Here is a 23,427-nt window from a genome sequence, read left to right as displayed (position 1 = left end):
AAATACATTGGGAGGTAAATGCCAGGCAGGGAGTAGAGCTATTTAAGCTAAAGGACACAAGAACAAACATATATAAACTCACCATGGATAAATTTAGGCTGGCAATTTAGAAGAAAGTTTCTAAACATCAGAGGATTGATTCTGGCACACCTTTCCAATAGGACTAGCTAGTTTAATATGGAGCATGATAAGTTTATGAATAGGATTATATGCAATAGTAGGGACTGGGCTTGATGACCCAGGAGGTCCCTTCCAGTCCTATGTTCCAGTCAGAATCTAGTGGGCCGTAGCCAAACTGCCAAGAATCATGTTACTTTCACATTGCTGCCGCTGGTTGGCAAAGCCTTGAGAAGCAACAGCGCAGATAGGCACTTGCATGATTCATGGGTAAGGAGGACTCCCGAAAAAGGATGGACTAGGGGATAGAGCAGACCTCTCTTCATTCTCTTTTGCCCCAACTCTTACCCTCCTTAAGCCAATAAGAGACTGGAGAAGTGTGAAGAGGACTTGTTCTTCCAATTTATCAGACACTTACTAGCTAGAGGTAAGGCTGATATAAAATGAGGAATTCTCATGTTTGGTGCAGGTAAGCATCTTCTAAGCATCTTCCCCCTCCCCAGCAACTGAGGTTGGGAGAGGGGCTGACCTTGTCACCAGTATTTTACCCCAGAGTTTGCTGGTGAGGATTTCTTCCCCTGTTATTTTTTGTATTGACCTCTCTGGCTGGTAAGTTTAATCTAACAGCTGGTAGGTTTCTGTTCCAGCCTTTGTGAAGGGAGAAAAGAGGAAAGGGAGAACAAGATTTTGATAATATTCTGCTGTTTCAGTTCACCGCATTCACATCTTGATGGTATCATTGTTTGGTTTTTGCTGTGTTTTAGGATGGAGGAGGCATTTGAGAGGGAGCAGAAAATGGAAAGGCTGGAGGAGTGGAAGGGTAGAGATGGAAATGAAGTTAGAGAGTAGAGCATGAGTAAGGATATGATTTGGTCACGGATTCCGTGACTTTAATTGATCTCCATGACTACTTCGACTTCAGCTTCAGCCCCATGCACGGCAGGACTTGGGCTTCCGTGATGTATTGTTTATTGCCTGCGTCCTGTCCGTGACTTTTACTAAAAATACCTGTGACACAATCTTAGCCTTAAGCATGAGGCATGGGAAGGGGGAGTATGGATAGGACAGATGGTACCAGCAGCTATGAGAAGGAAGAGGCACAGGTGAGTTGGAGGCTTATGAGATTGGGATAAAAAGATGAAGTAAGAAGATAGGAACATATGTAAAGATACAGTGCATGATAGAGGATGAGCTGTGAACTTGCCATTCCCTTTTGGTTAACCTCTAGCTTTTTCTGTAGCAATTCTTACTTGGAAAGATTAGGACAGGAGGAGCCCTCTGATATCCAGCACTTCTGCACCATTCCCTACAGTCCTTCTGGGAGAGGTTCTGGCTCTACTATCTATGAATTACTAGGTAATCAGCATTAAGCCAATTCATTTAAATGATAACTCAAGGAGGTAATTTTCCTCTTGAAAATAGATTAGCACAGCTAGTGTGGTTAGCGTTTTCTATTGTAGATTTGACCAAGACTTGAGGTTTTTTTTATATCCCCCTTCATTCCTGTTTTTTATTTACATGAGTCGATTCCCTTTTTTGTTGTTCATTTCTTCACACCTTAAAGGAAATTGCAGACACTGTTGTGCTGAGAAAAGTGACCCTTGGTTTAATGGTTAATTTAATTAAATATTCTGAAATGGTACCAGTTGAGTGATATGTTTGCATGGTAGCTTTTGCTGTCAGATTGAATGTGTTTAACTTCTGAGATAACTCTGAATGAGGGGGTATGTAACAATGACACTACAGCACACATCTCACATCTTGTCATAAAATCCTTTGGGAGTTTGGATCTCCATGATGAGGCTTCTGTTAGATTTTAAGCATCCCCGTTCTCTTGATTACTCTCTCTTCTTGAGACTTAAAAAGGAGGTAGGGGTACTTATGAAGCAGCCTTAGTAGAGTCTGCATGAAAGGAGGAATTAGCTGAAGTGGACACTTCCAAACTCTTATGTGTGCCTAATGCAAATCCAGTATATGGAGACCAGCTTGCTTTGGGGTTGAGATGTACTGATTTTCATAGCAAGAAAAAATTGCCATAGTTAGCGCGCACAGTTTTTTAAGGGATCTTTTTTATTTTGAATGGGAGGGAAAGATTGCAATGTATTTCTTCCCAAACCCCACACATCACACCTGAGAAGCAGCTATCTCCAGAGCCAGTTAATGACATTCCAAACTTTGGCTGGGGGATCATTTAAGAGTAGCAATACACCCCGTTCCATCCCACCACTCCATTGCTGTGTGGTGTGCTTTCTCCCTGGGTCCCATACTGTTGTTCCCTGTGTTGCAGTGCAGCTAGATGGTTTAGTTGTCTCTCCAGGCAAAATGTTTGAATTGCAAAATGGTGTGTACAGTATTATGAGCCTGTTCCTTTAAAAAAAACAAAAAACGCACACCAGGATGAAACAGGAACCTTTATAATGAACCAGTGGTGCAAGTGTCCTCTTTCCTATCAGAACTAGCTAGAATCTGCTGAGCAGTGCCTGTGGTATGAGCAGAAAACTAAAGTGCGATGATTAATATTGTGGAACTATGATTATTTTTAAAAAATGGCTTTTGCTGAGCTAATTTAGAGATCTTAAAAGTTAACATTTTAATATAAAAAACTTGTCAAAATTATCATTACACATTTGCAGTTATTTTTATATTGATAAGAATTACATTTTGAAGCAGATTCCTTTGCATCTTTTTTAGTTAATGTGATCTTTTAATTTTTATTTCTAGGACTGTTTTTTCTCACCTATCCATTTTTAGCCTTGTTTGTACGCCTGACTGTGGTGGGATTTAATAAGTATTTTTCTCTGATGGCTTGTTCTCTGGAGGAGTATAGTTATGTTTTGATATATTGACTTTTAAAAATGATAATCTGGGGGATAGGGTTGATTAGACCAGTTAACCAATTTGAGTGTTTAACCACTGCATTCAATTTTAAGATTTATTCTTCTAATAAATCCTTGTTATATCTTGTCATTTGATATGTGGGTTTCATTCTTCTAATAGGCTTGTTTCTTTGTTAGTTTAAAAAAAAAAAGATTTCATTATATTAGATATTTCTGCGCAGGTTGGGAGTGGTGGGCTCTGCTATACTTAGGTTAATATCAGGATTGCATTCCCAATGGCTTTAGAAGGTGGCACTCATTAAAATCTGTTGTTCCATACATCCTGCTGCAGCACAGTTTTATAAAGTCCATTTCTTTTCATGTGTGTGACTAATACCCTCTGTGTGTATTTGGACTTGGGAGTACATTTTCTCAGAAAATGGTGGTGGTAAAATCAAACTTTCCTTGGTGTAAGAAGAGACAGTGCTGCTGTGTGTGGGTGTGTAGCTATGTGCAAAGGGCTGCTCGAAGCTCATTTCTCTCCATGGGGATAACTGGCTGCATACCAAAGCTGTGGCCAGGAGAAGCCGGCAAGCAATGTGTGGGCAGACTGCATGTTCTTTTATTAGCACCTTCATTGTACTTTTAAAATCTCAACTAACAATGAGCTCTAGGCTTCTTCTGTTAAAACTGGTTCCCTCATTAACTGCTTAACTACCTAGTTGGAATCACATTTTGCTACAGGGAATTGTTTCTGTCTAATGTGATTTTTGTCTTTTAATTTTTTTGTATAATTTGAGATGCATATTTAAGCAGGTAATAGTTAAAACAACTGGTTTAAGAGTGCAAAACACTAACATATGCTCCAAATCACGAATAGTCACTTCTAATGCTTTTCTAGAATCAGTTTAAGCCAAGGGTTCTCAAACTTTTTTTTTTTTTTTTGCTGGGACCCCCTTTGTAAATATTTCAGGTTTTGATGACTGCCCCCCAAAAAAGTGATGACAACCCACCCTTATCATGCTATCATTACTTCTGCACTGCTGCTGGCTGCGGCACTGCCTTCAGAGCTGGGTGCCTGACTCTGAAGGCAGCGCTGTCGCCAGCAGCGGTGCAGAAGTAAGGGTGGCATAGTACGGTATTGCCCCCTTTACTTCTTCACTGCTGCTGGTGGCAGCAATGCCTTCAGAGCTGGGCGCCCAGCCAATATCCGCCACTCTCCAGCTGCCCAGCTCTGAAAGCAGGTCAGAAGTAAAGGTGACAATACCATGACCTCCCCTACAATAGGCATGCAACCCCCTTTGGGGTCGAGACCCCCAGTTTGAGATGTGCTGGTTTAAACCAACACAAATGGTTAACTTTATGGGGGGTAAAGAACCCAATCAGAGAGAGTGCTAAAAAAATGTAAATGCGTTCCTCAATTTCCTGGAGTCAAATTTCAATGAATGCTACGGTTAAGTAGATTTTTCTCAGGAGACACAGCTTATTGGTGGAACTTTGAGATCTAGAAATGTGGCTAATTGTATCGGTGTGGATGAAATAGAGAAGGAGTGTAGAGCTGGACTGGGAATGTTTCAGTAAAATCCTGGGATAGCAGAGACCAAGTTAATGCGCAGGTGCTTCAGCTCACTGTTGTTCACAGTTTGGCACCTTTGAGTTTTCAGTTGCTTTTCTAGTACTGTCTGCTTTTGTTTTTGAAACCTGTTTAACAGTAACAAAATATAACAGGCAATGAATTTTCAGCGAATTATTTAACTTCTTGAGTGGTTAAAACCAATTTGACATTTGGCTTTTTAACACCTGCAAGGAGCATCCAGAAATGCTTTCTGTGTCACATTGTTTGATATGTATTTAAAACTTACTGTGTAAATGAAAGTACTAATCTTGTAACCAGTAGAGGAGCTGACATGGTGGTTACTAATGACACACAATGTTGATTGACCTAACCTAGTAGCTATTACACCATATAGTTTGCCTCATCTTTCCTCCTAGTTTAGCCCAGGATAACTACCCAATGATCTGACCAAAGTTGTTTAAGTGGAGAGTCCTGTACCGTTTTGCCTATATTTATGTATTATTTGGCTTTGTTCTTTTAGGTCTGTTGTCTCGGGGTTGGACTCTCCAGCTAAGATCAGCTCCATGGAAAAGAAACTCCTTCTAAAGAGCAAAGAGCTGCAGGACACCCAGGACAAGTGTCACAAGGTATTTATTTATGTGAGTGGCCTCCCTCATTGCTCCAGGAATCTACAACCAATGTATGCCAAGGGATCTGTCAGATGCTGCTGATCGTCCAGATCTGTGGTGGGCAAAGTTCTTTTCCTTCAGTGAAGTGGCTTCCTGATCAGTACAGAAGAAGTTGAATTTAGGCCATGCCTTTGCTGTAGATATGTTAAACTTAACAAGAGGAGGCTCTGGATTTTAAAAAGCCCTTTTCTCACCATGACACAGATGACTGCTTCTTCCACCATGCAGCATTTACTTCTCATCGGTTGCAGAGTTGCTGCATTTCTGTTCTGAGTGATACAAAGTCTCTCTTCCTAGTCCTTCAGCTTCTACTTGTGTAACTGTTGCCATTTCATTGATTATGGTGAACATCTTTTAACAGTTGCTGTTTCTTAGTAAACAGAACTCATTGGAGTCTATAAAAACTCAAGTGTTGTTTGAGACTTTTATGAGAGTGCAATTATTTGTCTCCCTGTCTTGTGCTGGATTTGACCATTTCTTCCTGCAAGGAGATGGGGGAGACCCATCCTCTGGTCCAACATGGATTTGGGATAAAGCTAAAGTGACCCATCTCTGCAAAACCAGAGATGACTGAAGAATGACTGAATATGAACAAGCAGCTTGAATGAATGGGGTGACTTAGACTTACTACCTGTCCTTGTGAAGAACTGTGCATTCCCAGGAGCAGAGACAATGGTATTGGAATTTAAATAGCATCTGGAGAATTATAACTAGGAGTCTCTTAGAGACTGAAATTCATCACATGTGGTGCGTTGAAATTAGCAACTGACCGAGCTTTGGAAATGCTTTTTAACCTTTCAATGTTTGTTACAGATGGAGCAGGAAATGACGCGGTTGCACCGGAGGGTGTCAGAGGTGGAGGCTGTACTTAGCCAAAAGGAGGTGGAACTGAAAGCCTCTGAGACCCAGCGATCCCTCCTGGAGCAGGACCTGGCAACCTACATCACAGAATGCAGTGTGAGCCTTTACCCTAGTCCTTTTCCCTCTGAAGGGGCAATTTCTCATGGTCTTTAGCTTTCTGTTCCATGATGGTCTTGGTGGTGCATATACAGTAAAGAAAGAAGATAATGTGGAAGAGGAATGGTTGTCTATTGAAATCGGAGCAGTAAATTGTTTGCAGAGTATTGAAGGCCTGGTAGATATGGGTTTGTTCAAACTTTATTCCTTGGCCTATGTGCTTACAACATCATTCAGTAGTAATGGTAAAGGAGCTAAAACTGTTGTCTTGCTCACAATGAACTACACTCTGGTTCTCTTCTTGTCCTAGTAGAAATACTGTACTGCTTTTGGGTTCTGATCTTGAGAGACTTCAGAATGAAAGCAAGGTGGGGCCTATTCAATACTTAAAGGAAAACCTCAAAGGACAACAAAGGTGTTTCAGGATATGGTGGTGTTGACTCAATGTGACATTCTGAGTTTGTACTGCTCCAATTCCCCAGGGTAGTGATAGCAATGTGTCTGTGGCAAGTGCTGTTTTTCAGATGGGATATAAAAATGAGGCCCTTAAAGATATGTATTTAAGATCCTTTGTCATTTTTACAGGAGTGGGGATGTCTGCCCTGTTGTCTTGGCAAAATTCCAATGAGGATGTTTACACTCTGCCTACTTAAATAGTGCTTATATTTTCAATTGGATGTGGTATTTTTCTGTCCTCCTTCCCCTCTCTCACCAAAACCCAAAACTCTGTCTATGTAGCATGCCAAGACAACACTCTATCAGTGGCTGCTTTTCAGTGGAGTGTGAAGCATTTCCTATAGAGTGTAACTTAATTTATCTAAATAGAATGGGGAACATGAATTTATCCGGATAAATGGGGGGCTTTCAATGTAATAATGCACAGCAGGAGGTGCATCTGAAGCTGGGTTGAACCATCTGGATATACTATTTTCTATTGTATAAACAACATTAAAAAGTTTTGGATCCTTCTGGATGAAAAATGATGTACTCATTAAGTAGGTGATATGAGCATTTGTCTAACTTGAAGTTTGTAAGCAAAGGTTTTGCCAAAACCTTGAAACAATAGTGCTGCCCTTTTCTCTTTAAAGTTTAAAAAAGAGTAAAGGACATAACTGAGTTCAACAGTGGGGAGAAAAATAGCAAGTCATGGTGGTAATATAGCATCAGCTGAGTGCCAGTGCTAGAGATGTGAATAGATAGTGCTAAAGGATGGATAATTAATGTTGCTAAAAAGTTTCACTCATTGTGTGTGTTCTTTGACTCCACACCTGGTCTACAAGAGTAGGGTTTGAACTAACATCTCTGTGCAATAGATGGTATTTGTAAGTGTATTGCTTTTCTCCAGCTGGAAAAATTGAAGTTCAGTAGCAGTGAATTTGCAAGTTTCCGTAATTGGTGTCTTAATTTATGTTGTCTCATAGTATTTGAGGAGAAGCTTTGTGTTCCTTTGACTGAGGATATTTCTTACAGAGTAGTGTGCAAAGGGTCTATGCATTGAACATTTTGCTTTCTGCAGAGCTTAAAGCGAAGCCTGGAACAGGCACGGATGGAGGTGTCTCAGGAGGATGACAAGGCGCTACAACTTCTTCATGATATCAGAGAGCAGAGCCGAAAACTGCAGGAGATCAAAGAACAGGTACAACTGCTTCTTGGGAGCAGAATAGCTGACAGTAGAACTCACTGCATGTATTACCCGCTTCTGATGCCAGGAATGTGTTTTATATTGGTGGGATGCCAAGGCTCCGTGTGTGTGTGTGTGTGTGTCTGAGGGGATGGGGAGCAGGAGGGAAGAGTTCCTTAAACAAAGTAACTAAGAACAAATTTGGACGTGTGTGTGTTTGCAAACATGCATGGTCTCGAGCCTTCCTATATTTTTTTGCAATCCATCAAGCTGATCAAATGAAATCTTTGCCTAAAAAACCAAATTAGGAGAAAGTTGCAATATTTTGTGAAACTGACATGTTGGAAAAATCCATTTTAAGTAATCAAGTTACACAGGTTAACGAAGGTTAGTATTGCTTTCACCTAAATCCTCACATGGGAATTCTGAATTGGGGGAGAAGCACATTAACCCATATCTTGTTTTAATTTGACCATTTTCAGTGTCTACTCAGCTTTGAATGTGGCTGTTTTTCAAAATACTGCCTATGTCACTGAACTGTTCTTTTTCCAACTTTAGCTTTTTTTGCAGAGAAGATGTTTGTTTGTTCAGATAATTTTTTTCCTTCAGAAAAGTGGTAAAAAAATCATTCTGTGAACTTTGTTTTACTGGGGGTGGAGAGAGAGAGCTTAAATGAAAAATACAACAAATAATGTTGGGTAATTTTAAGATTAAAAATAGTCTACCACACAGAACCCATTACATTCTATGGTGTAATGGAAACACATTATATTGAGAAAAAGAAATTGTAATTTCTCTGGAGTTCAAACAATAGTTGGCAATCATCTACTGCTTTTCATCTTCAAAGCACTTTACAAATATTAACTGACTAATGTCTTTGTGTGTAAGACTCGTATGCACAGAACCCTTGGTAATAGCTCTTGTCTGGAGACTTACCTTATGCAAAATTGAATGAAGTGCAGATAAAACCCTCAGGATGTGGCAGAACCATATATACAGCTCAAGTATTCGTTTTGCTGGTTGTTTTGGAGAATGACAGTGTTCTAAGGCTAGCTACTTTGAGTGCTATTGCTGCTTTAGTAGAGTTGTTTTAAATATTTGTTATATGTAGAATGTTTTTGGATGATAACTAGGTTGCGAAAATGTACAAACTTATTTGTCAGAGAGGAAAAATAAAAATGTTAATAAAACTTGCATCCCAACATGATTTGAACTCAATATCTTTTAACGTAGATTTTGGCTAAGATTCATGAGAATGTTAAGGTGCTGTTTAGGTCACCAGAGGAAGTTGTGTCTTAAGAACCTACTACAGGGTTCCTCTGAGTTATCGTAAGCTCAGGTGCTAGAATGCTGCATAAACATGCAATGTAGTATCTGCTCACTCATACTAGCTGGTCAGTCTTGGCAAATAAGAGGGCTTGGAGCATTTCTTTCAGGAAAAGGAAATTAGGGTCTGAGACAAAGGATGGAGATGCTGGGGGGGAAACCCTAAGAAAAGCCATGCTTGGGGAGAATCCTGTTGAGGTGGTGATACTTAAGTTACCAACAATGGCAAATCCCACAAGGAGAATAAGTTCAAGTATTTGATATTTCAGGGTAATGCCATAAATTCAACATCAATTTGGGTACAGTGTATAAGAGAGCATTGCTATTTCTGACTTGGCTTCTAGACATTACTTTACTTAGTATATTTTTATATGACAGTTTTTAATCTCTGGTTAGTTTTCACTTCAGCTTTTCTGTGTTCAGTTGCCCAACGTTGGATGCCTTAGGTTAAGATGTGCAAGTGGAAGTGTTGTGTGTTTGAGTAGTGTGGCATTTTCTTCTGACCTTAGTATATGATGTGCTTAAAGAAACAGCCTGGATAGTATCAAGAAGCAAGAAAAACTGAAATTTTATTTAACTATTCCCAAATTCATTAACTTTCTCAATGGCATGTGAGGCCTTGCTTATAATTCCTTTGTCAAGTGATTGTTGCTCTAGAAATTGAGTATTCTTGGAAGTGCTGATCCAAATTGTGATCTCTGAGCAGAACACACTTCTTCCAAGCATTCTGCATCTTTCTTTGCACAAATCCATTGATGTGAAAAGATATTTTGAGCTAATGCATGTTTGCCTCACCTATGGTATAAAAGCTTCAGCCCCGTCCAGGGAGAAAATACTTGGACCGCAACAGTTGGACTTGGTGGGAGGATGGGCCAGCTAGGTCCCCTGTTGGTATTATGAAACAGCGAGTCACTGTAAGGCAGAAGGCTGCTAGTGGCAACCTCCAGCCATATGTGGCAGGAAGTGGAGGGAGCAGAGAATTAACTGATAAATATGAATTTGAACACAGGAGAAAGTAAAAGTAGTGGGTGAATGGGCAAGGTTTGGTAGGGAGAATGAATAATAGTGTGTGTATATGGACTCTAAGAAAATAACATGGAAAGCAAGATCTGTTATGTCCTTTCTCCCATTCCTTTGTCTGTGTTGTGTACTTGCCTAGCATACTCCTGGTGCGCATGCTCCCCACCCACCAGATAGATAGATATAAAATCAAGCTCTTTAGGAAAGGGACAATATTTGTTTTCTTGTAAGCACTTGTATATTTAAAGGACTATACAAATGCGTACTATGTAATAACAATCAACACTTAGATTCCTCTACCGAAGATTTCATTGGTCACCTCAGGATCTATCTACACCCACTTCTCACCTTGCATGCTTGCCCTAATTGGAACAATCAGTCCAAATGTTCTTTCTGTTCTTCGATTTTTAGGCATTGCACTTTTCCAAAATTTTTATTCCGAATCCTTTATTGTAGTTTAATGGAGGAGTGGACTACATAGAATAGTGGCCTTTGGGGGGAAAATGTGACTCCTAGAGGGTTATCCTCCAAAGGTAGCATTTGATACTAGATTACCGCTACTCCCATCAAGAATGATAGAGGACTTTTACTTTAGGTTTAATATGTTTCTTTCCTGAGCTATCAAAAGAAACCAATAAACTGATGGTTGGAGGCCACAACACACTTTTTTTTCTCCTTTTCACCCACCCCGACCATCCAGGTTTGTAGTAATTCTCATGTTATCAGTCTGAATAACTTTGAGAGAATATATCTGGGTGTTTGACAGAGGCACAAAACTCAGAAGCATATGTCTATATAGACCACTAACCTTCAGGGAGAGAAATAACATGTAAGTACTTTACCATTTGTTTCAAAAACCATGGATGTGTTTCTGCAGTTGAATACCCTCAAAATAGATTTTTTTTGGTTACATTTCATATCTTCTCTGAGGTAATGGCTTGGAAATGACTTATTGGCTCTGTCATGAAAGACACAAGCCAGAAAGGAATGGATATTGCATTCTGCCTGGCTCTCACCCTTTTATTTTATGTTTTTGTCCTCTCTTTATATACTTTGTCTGCTTTCGGCCTATTCCATATAGGTACTATCGTATTGTTTGCCACTCTCTCTTTCCTCTGTGCTTTCCAAAATGTAACGTCCCTTTTCTTCCCACAGGAGTATCAAGCCCAGGTGGAAGAGATGAGGTTGATGATGAATCAGTTAGAAGAGGATCTTATTTCAGCTCGTAGACGTAGTGATCTCTATGAATCGGAGTTGAGAGAGTCACGATTGGCAGCTGAAGAATTCAAACGTAAAGCTACTGAATGTCACAACAAACTACAGAAGGTAGTGAAGGCTCCCTGGGAAAGGTGTTGTTACACTCCTAGTTTCTAGTGTGTGTTGGCTGGGATTTATAAATGAGTTGCATTCAAGTCCTTGGAAACTTGGTACAGGTTGTACAGTTGGAAGCCATTTTGTATTATCAGTATAGTTGGAACAATTTCATTTATTCCCTGTAAAGCTGTTTACATTTAAACTGCCTGAGTTTGATTCTGGGTGAAGTCCAAGATCCTAAAACTTTTCTTCAGAGTTATACATTTTATATTTTTAAATTACAGGCTAAAGACCATGGGAAAACTGAAGTAGGAGAGCTGTATTCCAAACTGGAGAAGGTATGCTTCCTTAGTGTCAGTAGAGTTTACTGCCCAAGTATGTTATCACTATCAGAAACCCAGAACATCCATGGATAGTCAGTGGCATGAACAGACTTCCATCCTCTCTCTCTGTGGGACCGACTGTTGTGTGTGATTTGATTTAAAGCTGGGCTTGGTCAGTCCTGTTGGCATAGCTACTCTATAAGTTCAGTTGACAAGACAAACCTGTTATGAGCAATCTGTGCTGGAGGTGGGTTAAAAGAAAAACCCTGTATGTATCATTATGAATGAAGAATGTCACATGGAAAATATGATTATTCTGAAAAATAAATTTATTTAGTTCTGCATGCTGTGTCAAAGTGATTTATTTAGTGACAGAAATATGGCAAATGGTCTAGAGGAAATCAGGAGCAGGAATGCATTGGATCATCTGGCAGGTTGGAATTATAGAGAGAAACAAAGATTCTGGGAACAAGTCTAAAATAAATAAATCACAAGTACGGCGGACATTCATTTTTTCTCCCTTGCATTTAACTGTAGATCAATACAGAGCAGCAGACCAAAATCCAGGAGCTGCAGGACAAGCTGGCAAAGGTAAAGTCAGGGGTGGGGTTGGTGAATTTTTCACAAGGCTTTCCAGCAAAACCCTAATGCAGGGGAGATGTGCACTGTTTCATAGTCAAAAATAGAATTAGTCACAGCAAGAGGGGATGTCAGAGGGAGAAAGTGGGGGTGGGAGCCGGGATCTGAAATCAGAATTCTCAATATGCTTTCTGCTCTTGAAATGTGTCAGCAGTGTTTATTTTTACAAATGAAGCTGAGTCACAACAGGAATAGTGCGTAGAAATTCTAATTTAAAAGGCCAGCATGGGCGTACAGCACCTAACACGCTATCCTAACCTTTTATTTCTGGAGACTTGGGTTCATGTCTTGCTAGTTCAGCAGTGAAATGTATTTTGGTCTTGGCTTACTCTCCCAGCATGCTTTGGTATTAATCATAAAATCACTTCTCAATTAGCAGTCTCTACTCTGTTGATAGGTCAAACAGTAGAATGCAGGGGACTGGACTAGATAACCCATCCCCGGTCCCTTCCAGTCCTATGAGCCTATGATAAGGGTTCATGACAGGATTAGGATACATTAGCATCTAGAGGAAGTATACACAGTACCTACCTTGCTGTAATCAGTGCTATCAGTCTCACTTTAATGAGCGCTGAAATTCCAGTGCACCCAAAAGGGCTATATGTGAGAAAACACTATACCAGCTAATACATTGCTAATGGTGGTTCTTTTTGGGATGAGGAGAGAGCTAGCCACTTCATATCCGTCTGGGAGCATCTCAAACCCCTCCCCACAACTAGTCTGCTGGCTGTTTTGGCTTTCCAGAAATGGGGCTTCCTTAAGGATAATGAATCTGTAGTGTGAACATTGAGGTCAAAACAGTATGAGGATGTCACTTTCATCTCAGTCCTTCAAGCAGGCCACCAGTTTTCACTATTACTATCTCATTCGTTCCAAGAAATGATGTGGCTCAACACAATGTTCTCTCAGCACTTGAACAGAAATATATCTATGAATCTTGTCTCAAGGGATTAGGCTGAGTTTGTGGACTAGGCTTGAGCTCCAGTGCAAGTAGAGCAGTAGAAGCTACTGGTACAACAAGACAGACCTGTAGTAGTTCTTCCCTCATGCTCTTTCCAACATTTGGAGCAGAAGTTTGAACCTGGATTCATAGAGTTTAAAGGCAGAAGGGACTACCATATCATCTAGTCTGATCGCCATCACAGGCCACTAAACACCAACCAGCCAGCCTAACACCAGATGTCAACCAGAATTAGACCAAAGTATTACAGCCCTCAGGAGACTAAATGAAATATTCCTTCACATGGTTGGATGTTGTGCTAATTCTAGGCTGCCAGACCAGACTTTTATAAATGTTTTATTCAGAATGCTGAACATCTGAGGTTGCCATCATACTGTACATGCATCTGTTACTATGAAGACTTTTTGTGTGTGTGTGTCTTTGTACTAACATTTACTGATTTATTTTTTTTCCTCTTGGTTTAGGCTGTGAAAGCCAGCTCTGAGGCAACTGAACTTCTTCAGAATATCCGTCAGGCAAAGGAGAGAGCAGAGAAAGAGTTGGAGAAATTGCAGAATCGGGAAGACTCTAATGAAGGCATGAAAAAGAAACTGCTTGAAGCAGAGGTGAGCAGAGAATTTCTGGCTACACTGGACTAGTCAATAGGATGTAACTGGGCTTAGAACCCCCTACTTGTAGAACACTGAATGGCCAGGATCCCTGTAACAGCTTGTCAGAGGAGAGAGATTAGAAAATAGCAGTTGATTATTCATTCTTTTATAAATGTATTTCTCTGAAGAATACTTACTGGGAGGCTTTTTGGTGTTATTTTCCATCTGGATTCAACATGAACATGTGACTAGGTTAAGTCTTTGGGAGTGGGGATGATTTTGGATGTAGAAGAGGACCACATACTGATGGCTTCAGCTGACTTTTCCCAGTGCCTGCTCACTGCTGTTTGATAATCAAAACTTGTTTAGCTTAAATGGCAGTTCATAATTGCTCTGCAGGAACGGCGCCATTCTCTGGAGAATCAAGTGAAGAGATTAGAGACTGTGGAACGCAGAGAAAACCGACTAAAGGAAGATATTCAAACTAAATCTCAGCAGATTCAACAGATGGCAGACAAAATTTTGGTGAGCAGGGATGAAAATGAAAGATAAAGGGAAAGAGTATGCCACAGTGGAGTGGGAAGAGAGGACATAGAACTACATAAAATCGGGTGGGGGTTGTTGAATAAGGGAATTGGATGTTGTATAAATTTTATGTTGGAAATAACTTCAGTGCACAAATTCTGCTGCCTGCAGTGTTAGTTATAAACTAACTCCTAGGCATCTATGATCCCTTACCAAATGACTTTTTAAAAATCCCAGTTGCCCCAATAGGAAACTTTCCAACTCAATTGTATTAACTCACTAGTATGCAATTCATTTCCTAATGTCTATTTCAAAAGCATAACTTTCTTAATGGTCAGTGCTGGGTTGTGTAACAATGACATCTTTAGTATTTAACTTTGAAATCCCTTGCAATTTAGTCTGACTTCTAATCTATCCCAAATTCTTGCATTTTGCAGAAGAACAAAATGAATCATCAAAACTGTTTTTCTCTTAAAATATTTGTCAGAGATCCATTCTCACCCACATACCTTCCCCACTATAGTTGGCAATTTCTTGTTTTTCTTGTTATTAGATCTGTTAAGTCTTTTTGGTTAATTTAGTCTAAAGGGAACCAAACAGAGGGTACTGCTGGTACATATATCTCCCTGGGGGAAGAAGCCATTGTCTTGTGATGAGGCAGATAAATAAATGTGTGCTTCTCTGATGAGTTCTCTTCTACAAATACCCATTCAAATAGTGGGTTTCCTTCTGCAGCATAGGATGTAGGATCTAGACCTGTCAGTCACAGGGAAGTGATTTACTGTGCCCTTGGGAACACTCCCCACCCCCAGTGAGACTGCTTCCAGAGACAAAATATATGTTACATATAGCTTTCCTGGTAGTTGAGTTTATCAACTATCTATCTTTCATTAAATTACCTTTCTACAGTGCCTGAAGGAGACCCAAAAGATAAATTGAAAATTAAAAATGATCCCCTACCAAAGGAGGGGTGGAATGGCAAACCTGACTCATTTTTGAAGAAGAGAGATCAGGATAGTACATATTTAGCTTCCCCTTAATAGCTAGGTTCATCATTCCAGCAGTAAATTTATAACAGCAATGCTACTCTGCAGGAGGGCTAATTAAAAATGTGGTGTTGAAGGAAAAAGGTCACACATTTGGTGTCATTTGTTGCTTTTAGCTTGACTGGAGGTCAGATGAGACTGTAATCTAGAAAAGGGATCGATATGGATTCTCCGCCCCTCCCCCACTCTTTTTCTCTTGGTGTTACTACCAGGAAAACGAACATGTTAAACACCCTTGAACAGGTGGTCGTAGTCCTGACTGCAGGAGAACCGGAGACGTACCCTGTGTGAAGACCCAATGGGAATGTATAAATAGCCTTAACTGAAGTTGATAGGTGATCCATAATTGTTTTGAGAAATAGCTGCATAAATGGATTTCAAGATCAGAACCCTTGTGGCACCATAAAGAAGGTAGAATAAGGCCCTTGGCATTGTTCTTTCTTTCAGCATCAGGGCATGATAAGTGAAAGACCACTGCTTGCACGGGTACAAAGCCAGCTTTGTATTCAGAGACCATGTAACACATTGAGACTTGTTGCATAAGTCTCTTGTGTGTATTTGGGCATTTTTGTTTGAGTTTTATTATTCTCCATAAAAAATGGAAGGGAATGCAGAAATATAATTTCACTGTTCCATGGGCCTTGTTTTGGATCTGCAGTTTTCTCCATGTTTACATAGAATGTTGGGGACCATAATGCCCTTATATAACACTAAGACAAGCAGGTCTGGAGTTTCAGGAGTCTCTTCCTTAGGTCCTGCCAGTTCTGACTTGGAGAGTTAGCCCTCTTTGGAGGGCAAAAGAGAAAATGAAGTTGTTTTTTGCTGATTGCAGTTAGAAGGTTTCTTTTTATGGTGTCTAGAGTTTTTGCTCTACAGTTTGGTGAGATCTGGACTTCTCTGAGGAAGTGTTGGTTTTTTTTTTTTTTTTTTTTTTCCCCTTTAACCTTAAATGCCTTATGTTTCTCCTGGTGACAAGACAACTGGCAAAAGACCTGAGTCTGAAGATAGGTCAGATGTGGACTTTTGTTCTGTTGGCATGTCCCTGTAGCGGAGAGGGACCTTTTCTGTGATTTTTGCTACAGTGGCAGAGTATATGGAGTGGTGGGCTGAGTCAGATATACATACCTCTGTCTGAAGACTCCTTAATCCCATGAGGCAGCTGGTGTTGGGCATTTTTTACAGGGACTCTGATAAACTGTTCTTGGGAGTGATGGGGAGAAGAGGATGGGTGGAGATGTAGGAACAGGTATGGCCTCTGTTTCTTTTAGTTTTGAGGGAAGAGAGGAAGGGAGCCAGGTGGTGAGCCTTCAGAAGAAATGGATGATGGTTTTCTCTGAAGGAATGAACTCTTCCGGTTGTACTTGATAAGCCCTGCTGGCCTGTCTGTAGATGAAGAGAGCCACAGGAAGGATATGCCAAGTTCTGAATCATAAAAAATAAAGGGCAATTTATTCTTTGCTGCTTGGGAGTAGAGATGGCTGTTCTCAGTGGCTATGGTGAATAAAAGGAAGGGGTTGGTTGAGGGGAGCTGAATATGAACTGCTGGAGAAGATTATCTAGAATATTAGGGTTGGAAGGGACCTCAGGAGGTCATCTAGTCCAACCCCCTGCTCAAAGCAGGACCAATCCCTAGACAGATTTTTGCCCCAGATCCCTAAATGGCTCCCTCAAAGATTGAACTCACAACCCTGGGTTTAGCAGGCCAATGCTCAAACCACTGAGCTATCCCTCCCCCCTGAAATAAGAGACTACATTTCTATGCCTACATTGCAGAGGGCCACTTCAGGAGCTGGCAGAGCTTCTACTCTAGCATGAGCAACCTCGTGGTGGTAATTCTGAAGCTGCTGCTGACCTGACTGTGTGATTCACTATTTGGACCTATACTGTGTGGGCCTGTGTGAAAGCTGAATTGACTTCTTGGTACTAGAAGACATTTTCCAACTGAAGATAACAATAATGCCCCTTCCAGGGTACCAAATGCTGCAGGCTCCTTCTAGATGACTACTTGTTGGCAGGCTTTCACTCCATTTTTGTAGCCCGTGTGGTAGAGGGTTGATGCTGTGACTGGATCAAAGGAACCTTTGTGTGCTCCCAAGATTGGTTTCCTGAGATAAGAGAAAGGAAGATCAGGGGATAGAAAATGCATGTGTGTCAACTAGAGAAATGTCAGGGAATCAACCCATTTTCCAGGGCTTGTCAGGTCTGGATCTGCCTCCTGTGCTACAGAAACTGCTGGAATGGCAAACCTGGCCATGAAGGAGAATAATGTTCTCTGAAGTCTCAACTCTTGAGAGTAAGCCTCAAGAAAGGAGACTCTCTAGCTCTGCCTTAAAGACCAACTTCATGAACAAAAATGCCCCCCTCTACCAAACTGGTTTACCTGTGAGACACAGGGCTGTTTTTATTCAAGGCTGTATTTTGTGTGACTTACGTTCCTTCACCCTTGTGAGCCACTGAGGATAAAAATATTTTTTGCACCTAATATATAACTTGTAAAGCACTTTTCATCTTCAAAGCAATTTATAAATATCCATCCTGGCAACAACCATGTAGGGAGGACAGAAAGGATTATCTCCACTCCAATCTACAAATGGAGAATCTGAAGCATAGAAATTAAGGCACCACTGCACTGAGAACTACACTGATGCAGAGGTTTACCTGCATGATCCTCAGTGCAGAATCAAGGTGTAAGTGGATGGATCACTTGATGGTTACCTGTTCTGTTCATTCTCTCTGGGGCACCTGGCATTGGCCACTGTCGGAAGACAGGATACTGGGCTAGATGGACCTTTGGTCTGACCCAGTATGGCCATTCTTATGTTCTAAGTGATTTGCCCAAGGCTAGAGAGAGAGGGAGGGACATTATCAGAAATGAGACTAAACTCTCAGGAATTCCCTGTCCTGTATTCAAAGCACTCTACCACATGTCTTTCCCTTGTTGTTAGATATCCATCCATATATTTGAAACCTTCACCAGCCAATCTGATGCAAAGTTAACTGCAAGATGATTGGGGTTTTTTTGTCTATGGTTTCAGAATCCCATCACACATCTGTGAGCTGTTCATAACTGCTCATTATCACAAACCATTCTGGCTCCATTTTGGGAAATACCTTAATTTTTTTTGGAAGCAGATCGGAAGGGGCAGTACTGGCTCAGGAGGCAGCTCTTGGTGGAGGTGGAATCTACTTCTTTTTTTAAACACCTCTTTACCCTTTTGATTATACTACCTACACTAAAATAGGATAACTGATATATCTATCTGTCTATTTATAAGGTTTAATGCTGGTGATATGTACTTTCATAATGGTATCTCATTCAGCTGAGCTCCAAGGCCTCCTAGATTATATTAGAAAGCCTTAAAACCAGAGGGAATGAGTGTTTTGTACGTGTACTGTATATGTATTTATAAATTCTATGTATTATATTTCTATATATGTCTGACATAAATCTGTGTTCAGGAGCTGGAGGAAAAGCACCGTGAGGCTCAGCTGTCAGCACAGCATCTGGAATTGCAGCTGAAACAGAAAGAGCAGTTCTATGATGAAAAAATCAAAGTAAATATCCCTTTTCATAACCTTCATACTCTTTTATAGGTCCATTGGGCTCTGGATTATCCCCAAACAGCTGCTTTTGGACTCTGATCCCTTGTCCTCTGCTTCCTTCTTCACTTCTTCTGAGGGTTGAATGAAAACTGAATAATTCTGTCTTTCTAACCTGTGCCCATCATGCTCTCACCTTTTGTGTGAGGCTGCATTATCCATGTAGGCTTTGTGAGAGCGATACGAATCTAACTGTTAACAGACCATTCCTTTAGAACAGGTGATTCTTATTCAGTGCTTGTGGGAAATCAGTCTTTCAAAAAGGCTTTTAATTCTGTCTGATGATCTTGCTTTGATCTGAAGAGCATTAACACTAGCATCCCTAGAAGCTTTAAATTTAGAAAACACAAAAGCACTTTTGAAATTCCACCTCCTTGGAGCTGTAACATCTGCCAGAGAGTCCAGGGATCCACCCACTCTGAATTTTTTCTCTTCTCTAGGATATTTTAAGAATTGTAACAAACAGTTGAAAACATGATTATAGACACCACCTAAAATTAGGGAAACCATAGAGAGAGAGACAGGATTATGTAGTAGACTTCAGAATTTATCTAAAAAACCTACAGTTTGTCATTCAGCAAAAGTATTCTTTAAGGATCTCTGTGCCTTCCAAGTATGATCTTTTCCCACTCTTTGTCATTATGATTTATTACATTTATATAGCACTATAAATTTACACAGCATTTACAAATGTAAAGACATGTTCACTGGCCCAAAGAGCTTAGTCTGAATAAGATTAGACTTCAAACAACTGTCCAGGAAAGAGAGACTATGATGATGATGTTAAGAGAGGAGGAATTTCTTGAAAGAAAATACTGAGTAGTGGAGGGTGCATGGCAAATTGGAACAAGCATACTTTTCAAGGCAGGAAGCCAAGAGTTGGATGTTAGAAAGGAGACCAAAGAAGTGGTAAGGTGAAAGGATTGAAAAGAGTGTAAAGAATGGGAGGGAGCAGTAGAGGGAAATGAGAGCCAGGGTATAAATGGGGCAAGATTATGTGGGCTTTGGTAAATGAGACGAGATGACACTGAAGGGATTTAGGAGGTGGGAAGCATGTGGAGCAGAAATAATAGTAATGGGAGGAAAAGCTATAATGAGAACCTGGATTTGGGAGAGGAAGAGCGAGAAAGGTTGAAGATTATGAGCATGGGAAGCACTAAAGATAGTGGAGTTAACAGTGGAGCTAGTGAATGGAATAAGATTAGGAAGGAAGATGTAGGTAAGGGACTAGACGGAGGGACAAATTCAGTTTTGGAGAGGGGGAGAGTAAGTTTGAAATGATGGTTCTTCCAAGAGGAGATGTCTGAGAAACACTGGAGTTGTGACAGGACAGAAGAATTAGAATGGAATCAAAATGTCAGTTGGCTCTTTGAGTCCAACCATCACTACAACAGTAGTCCATCAAGTCCAGTCCTCCTAGTCCTTTCATGGCTAGGTTACTGATTTGAATTCTGATCTGTAGTCACTGAAACTTATAATATTATGAAATAATATTACGTACCTCTTATGTATTTATTTTAGGGCTGTCAAGCGATTAAAAAAATTAATCGCAATTAAAAAAAAAATCGCGATTAATCGCGCTGTTAAACAATAACAGAATACCATTTATTTAAATATTTTTGGATGTTTTCTACATTTTCAAATATATTGATTTCAAATACAATACTGTACAAAGTGTACGGTGCTCACTTTATATTTATTTTTTATTACAAATATTTGCACTGTAAAAAACAGAAGAAATAGCATTTTTCAATTCATCTAATGCAAGTTCTGTAGTGCAGTCTCTTTATCATGAAAGTTGAAATTACAAATGTAGAATTATGTAACAAACCAACAACAACAACTGCATTCAAAAATAAAACAATGTAAGACTTTAGAACCGACAAGTCCACTCAGTCCTACTTCAGCGAATTGCTCAGACAAACAAGTTTGGTTACAGTTTTCAGGCGATAATGCTGCCCGCTTCTTGTTTACAGTGTCACCTGAAAGTGAGAACAGGCGTTCGCGTGGCACTATTGTAGCCGGCGTCGCAAGATATTTATGTGCCAGATGCGCTAAAGATTCATATGTCCCTTCATGCTTCAACCACCATTCTAGAGAACATGCGTCCATGGTCATGATGGGTTCTGCTCGATAATGATCGAAAGCAGAGCGGACGGATGCATGTTCGTTTCCATCATCTGAGTCAGATGCCACCAGCAGAAGGTTGATTTTGTTTTTTGGTGGTTCAGGTTCTGTAGTTTCTGCATCGGAGTGTTGCTCTTTTAAGACTTCTGAAAGTATGCTCCACACCTCATCCCTCTCAAATTTTGGACGGCACTTCGGGTTCTTAAACCTTGGGTCGAGTGCTGTCGCTATTTTTAGAAATCTCACATTGGTACCCTCTTTGCATTTTATCAAATCTGCTGTGGAAATGTTCTTAAAATGAACATGTGCTGGGTCATCATCCGAGATTGCTATAACATTAAATATATGGCAGAATGCGGGTAAAACAGAACAGGAGACAGAGCTCTCCCCCAAGGAGTTTAGTCACAAATTTAATTAATGCATTATTTTTTTAATGAGCATCATCAGCATGGAAGCATGTCCTCTGGAATGGTGGCCAAAGCATGAAGGGGCATACGAATGTTTATCATATCTGGCACGTAAATACCTTGCAACACCGGCTACAAAAGTGCTATGCGAACACCTGTTCTCACTTTCAGGTAACATTGTAAATAAAAAGCAGGCATCATTATCTCCCATAAATGTAAACAACCTTGGCGGAACAAGAAGTAGGATTGAGTGGACTTGTGGGCTCTAAAGTTTTACATTGTTTTTTTGTGTGTGTGCAGTTATGTAACAAACAATGTACACTTGCAAGTTACACTTTCAGGATAAAAAGATTGCACTACAGTACTTGTATGAGGTGAATTGAAAAATACTATTTCTTTTGTTATTTTTACAGTGCAAATATTTGTAATAAAAAATAATATAAAGTGAGCACTGTACACTTTGTATTCTGTGTTGTAATAGAAATCAATATATTTGAAAATGTTGAAAAACATCTAAATATATTTAATAAATTTGAATTGGTATTCTGTTTAACAGTGCGATTAATTTTTTTAATCGTGATTAATTTTTTTGAGTTAATCGCATGAATTAACTGCAATTAATGGACAGCCCTAATTAATTTTTTTATTTCAATTTATTTAAAATCCAAAGCTGTGGACATATGTGCAGAGTATTAATAATAAAAAAAAAATCTATGCAACAGCCAAAAGGAGGAGTTTTAGTTCACTTTCTAGTGAACAAGTGTTGGTATCTCTCAAGTCGCCACCTTACTTGGCACCCTTGTTATATGTCTCAGCAGAGAGGCAAAGGATTAAAGTAGTCATGGAGGCTGAATTACTCTCATACCTACATGTGGTTCTTACAGGTCAATGTTGAGGCACATCAGTGAGGTAATGAAAAGGAGCTTTCATTGCCACTTTTCTGCGCCATACGTCCTCTGTGAATAGAGGAATTAATTTTCCATGTATGTCAAACTGGCATATTTCATGAGCACAAATTATGAAAGACTGTTTAAAAAACAATAACAGCCCATAGCCTTTCCAATAACTCCTTTTACTCATTAAACTCAACCTTTTCAGACAGCTGAGTAGTTCCCTCAAAGCTTGCTGTCCCAGGCATTTCCTGCCATCCCATCTAGTTTTCCTTAGGACGTGGTCAAGCCCCTTCGTCGATTGTAACCCGTCCCTGGTGGCTTTCTTTCTGACTGCCCTTTGACTAATGAAACAGGTTCAAGAATAGAACAAGGAGTAATGGTCTCAAGTTGCAGTGGGGGAGGTTTAGGTTGGATATTAGGAAAAACTTTTTCACTAGGAGGGTGGTGAAGCACTGGAATGGGTTACCTAGGGAGGTGGTGGTGGAATCTCCTTCCCTAGAGATTTTTAAGGTCAGGCTTGACAAAGCCCTGGCTGCGATGATTTAGTTGGGAATTGGTCCTGCTTTGAGCAGGGGGGTTGGACTAGATGACCTTCTGAGGTCCCTTCCAACCCTGATATTCTATGATTCAAAGTGAGGAAATTTGTTTTGTTTACTTCAGGTGCTAGATGCTCAGATGAAGAAAGATCTTGCTGATAAGGAAGCACTTGAGAATATGCTGCGAAGACATGAAGAAGAAGCACATGAGAAATGCAAAATTCTGGCTGAGCAGAAGGCGGTAGGTGTAACTGAATCAGAAACAGAAACATTTTAAGAGTAGCCATTTTAAGGCTCTTACCCAGTGATGTTCCTAAAATAAAGATCTTTTGCTGCTGGGTCTTGTTGCTGGAGGCTTCTTGGGG

The 23,427-nt window shown here is 40.2% G+C and overlaps 1 protein-coding gene across 2 annotated transcripts in view; it reads left to right on the top strand.

The window, feature by feature from the left end:
* The window catches only part of CIT (citron rho-interacting serine/threonine kinase), a 91,375-nt gene that overhangs the window by 29,055 nt on the left and 38,893 nt on the right, over nucleotides 1-23,427 (top strand). Inside the window, exons 10-19 of one of the 2 annotated variants that reach the window (XM_065417751.1) lie at nucleotides 5,030-5,135; nucleotides 5,991-6,134; nucleotides 7,651-7,770; nucleotides 11,257-11,427; nucleotides 11,700-11,753; nucleotides 12,276-12,329; nucleotides 13,803-13,943; nucleotides 14,328-14,453; nucleotides 18,959-19,054; nucleotides 23,187-23,303. In XM_065417751.1, coding sequence (XP_065273823.1) covers nucleotides 5,030-5,135; nucleotides 5,991-6,134; nucleotides 7,651-7,770; nucleotides 11,257-11,427; nucleotides 11,700-11,753; nucleotides 12,276-12,329; nucleotides 13,803-13,943; nucleotides 14,328-14,453; nucleotides 18,959-19,054; nucleotides 23,187-23,303 — 1,129 coding nt within the window. The remainder of the gene's footprint in view (nucleotides 1-5,029; nucleotides 5,136-5,990; nucleotides 6,135-7,650; nucleotides 7,771-11,256; nucleotides 11,428-11,699; nucleotides 11,754-12,275; nucleotides 12,330-13,802; nucleotides 13,944-14,327; nucleotides 14,454-18,958; nucleotides 19,055-23,186; nucleotides 23,304-23,427) is intronic. The other variant, XM_065417752.1, reaches the window with a different exon arrangement.

The sequence above is a fragment of the Emys orbicularis genome, chromosome 16 (assembly GCF_028017835.1).
Source record: "Emys orbicularis isolate rEmyOrb1 chromosome 16, rEmyOrb1.hap1, whole genome shotgun sequence".
NCBI classification, from domain to species: domain Eukaryota; kingdom Metazoa; phylum Chordata; order Testudines; family Emydidae; genus Emys; species Emys orbicularis.
Note: the sequence above shows the minus strand (reverse complement) of the source record. Positions and strands in the feature narration are given on the sequence as shown.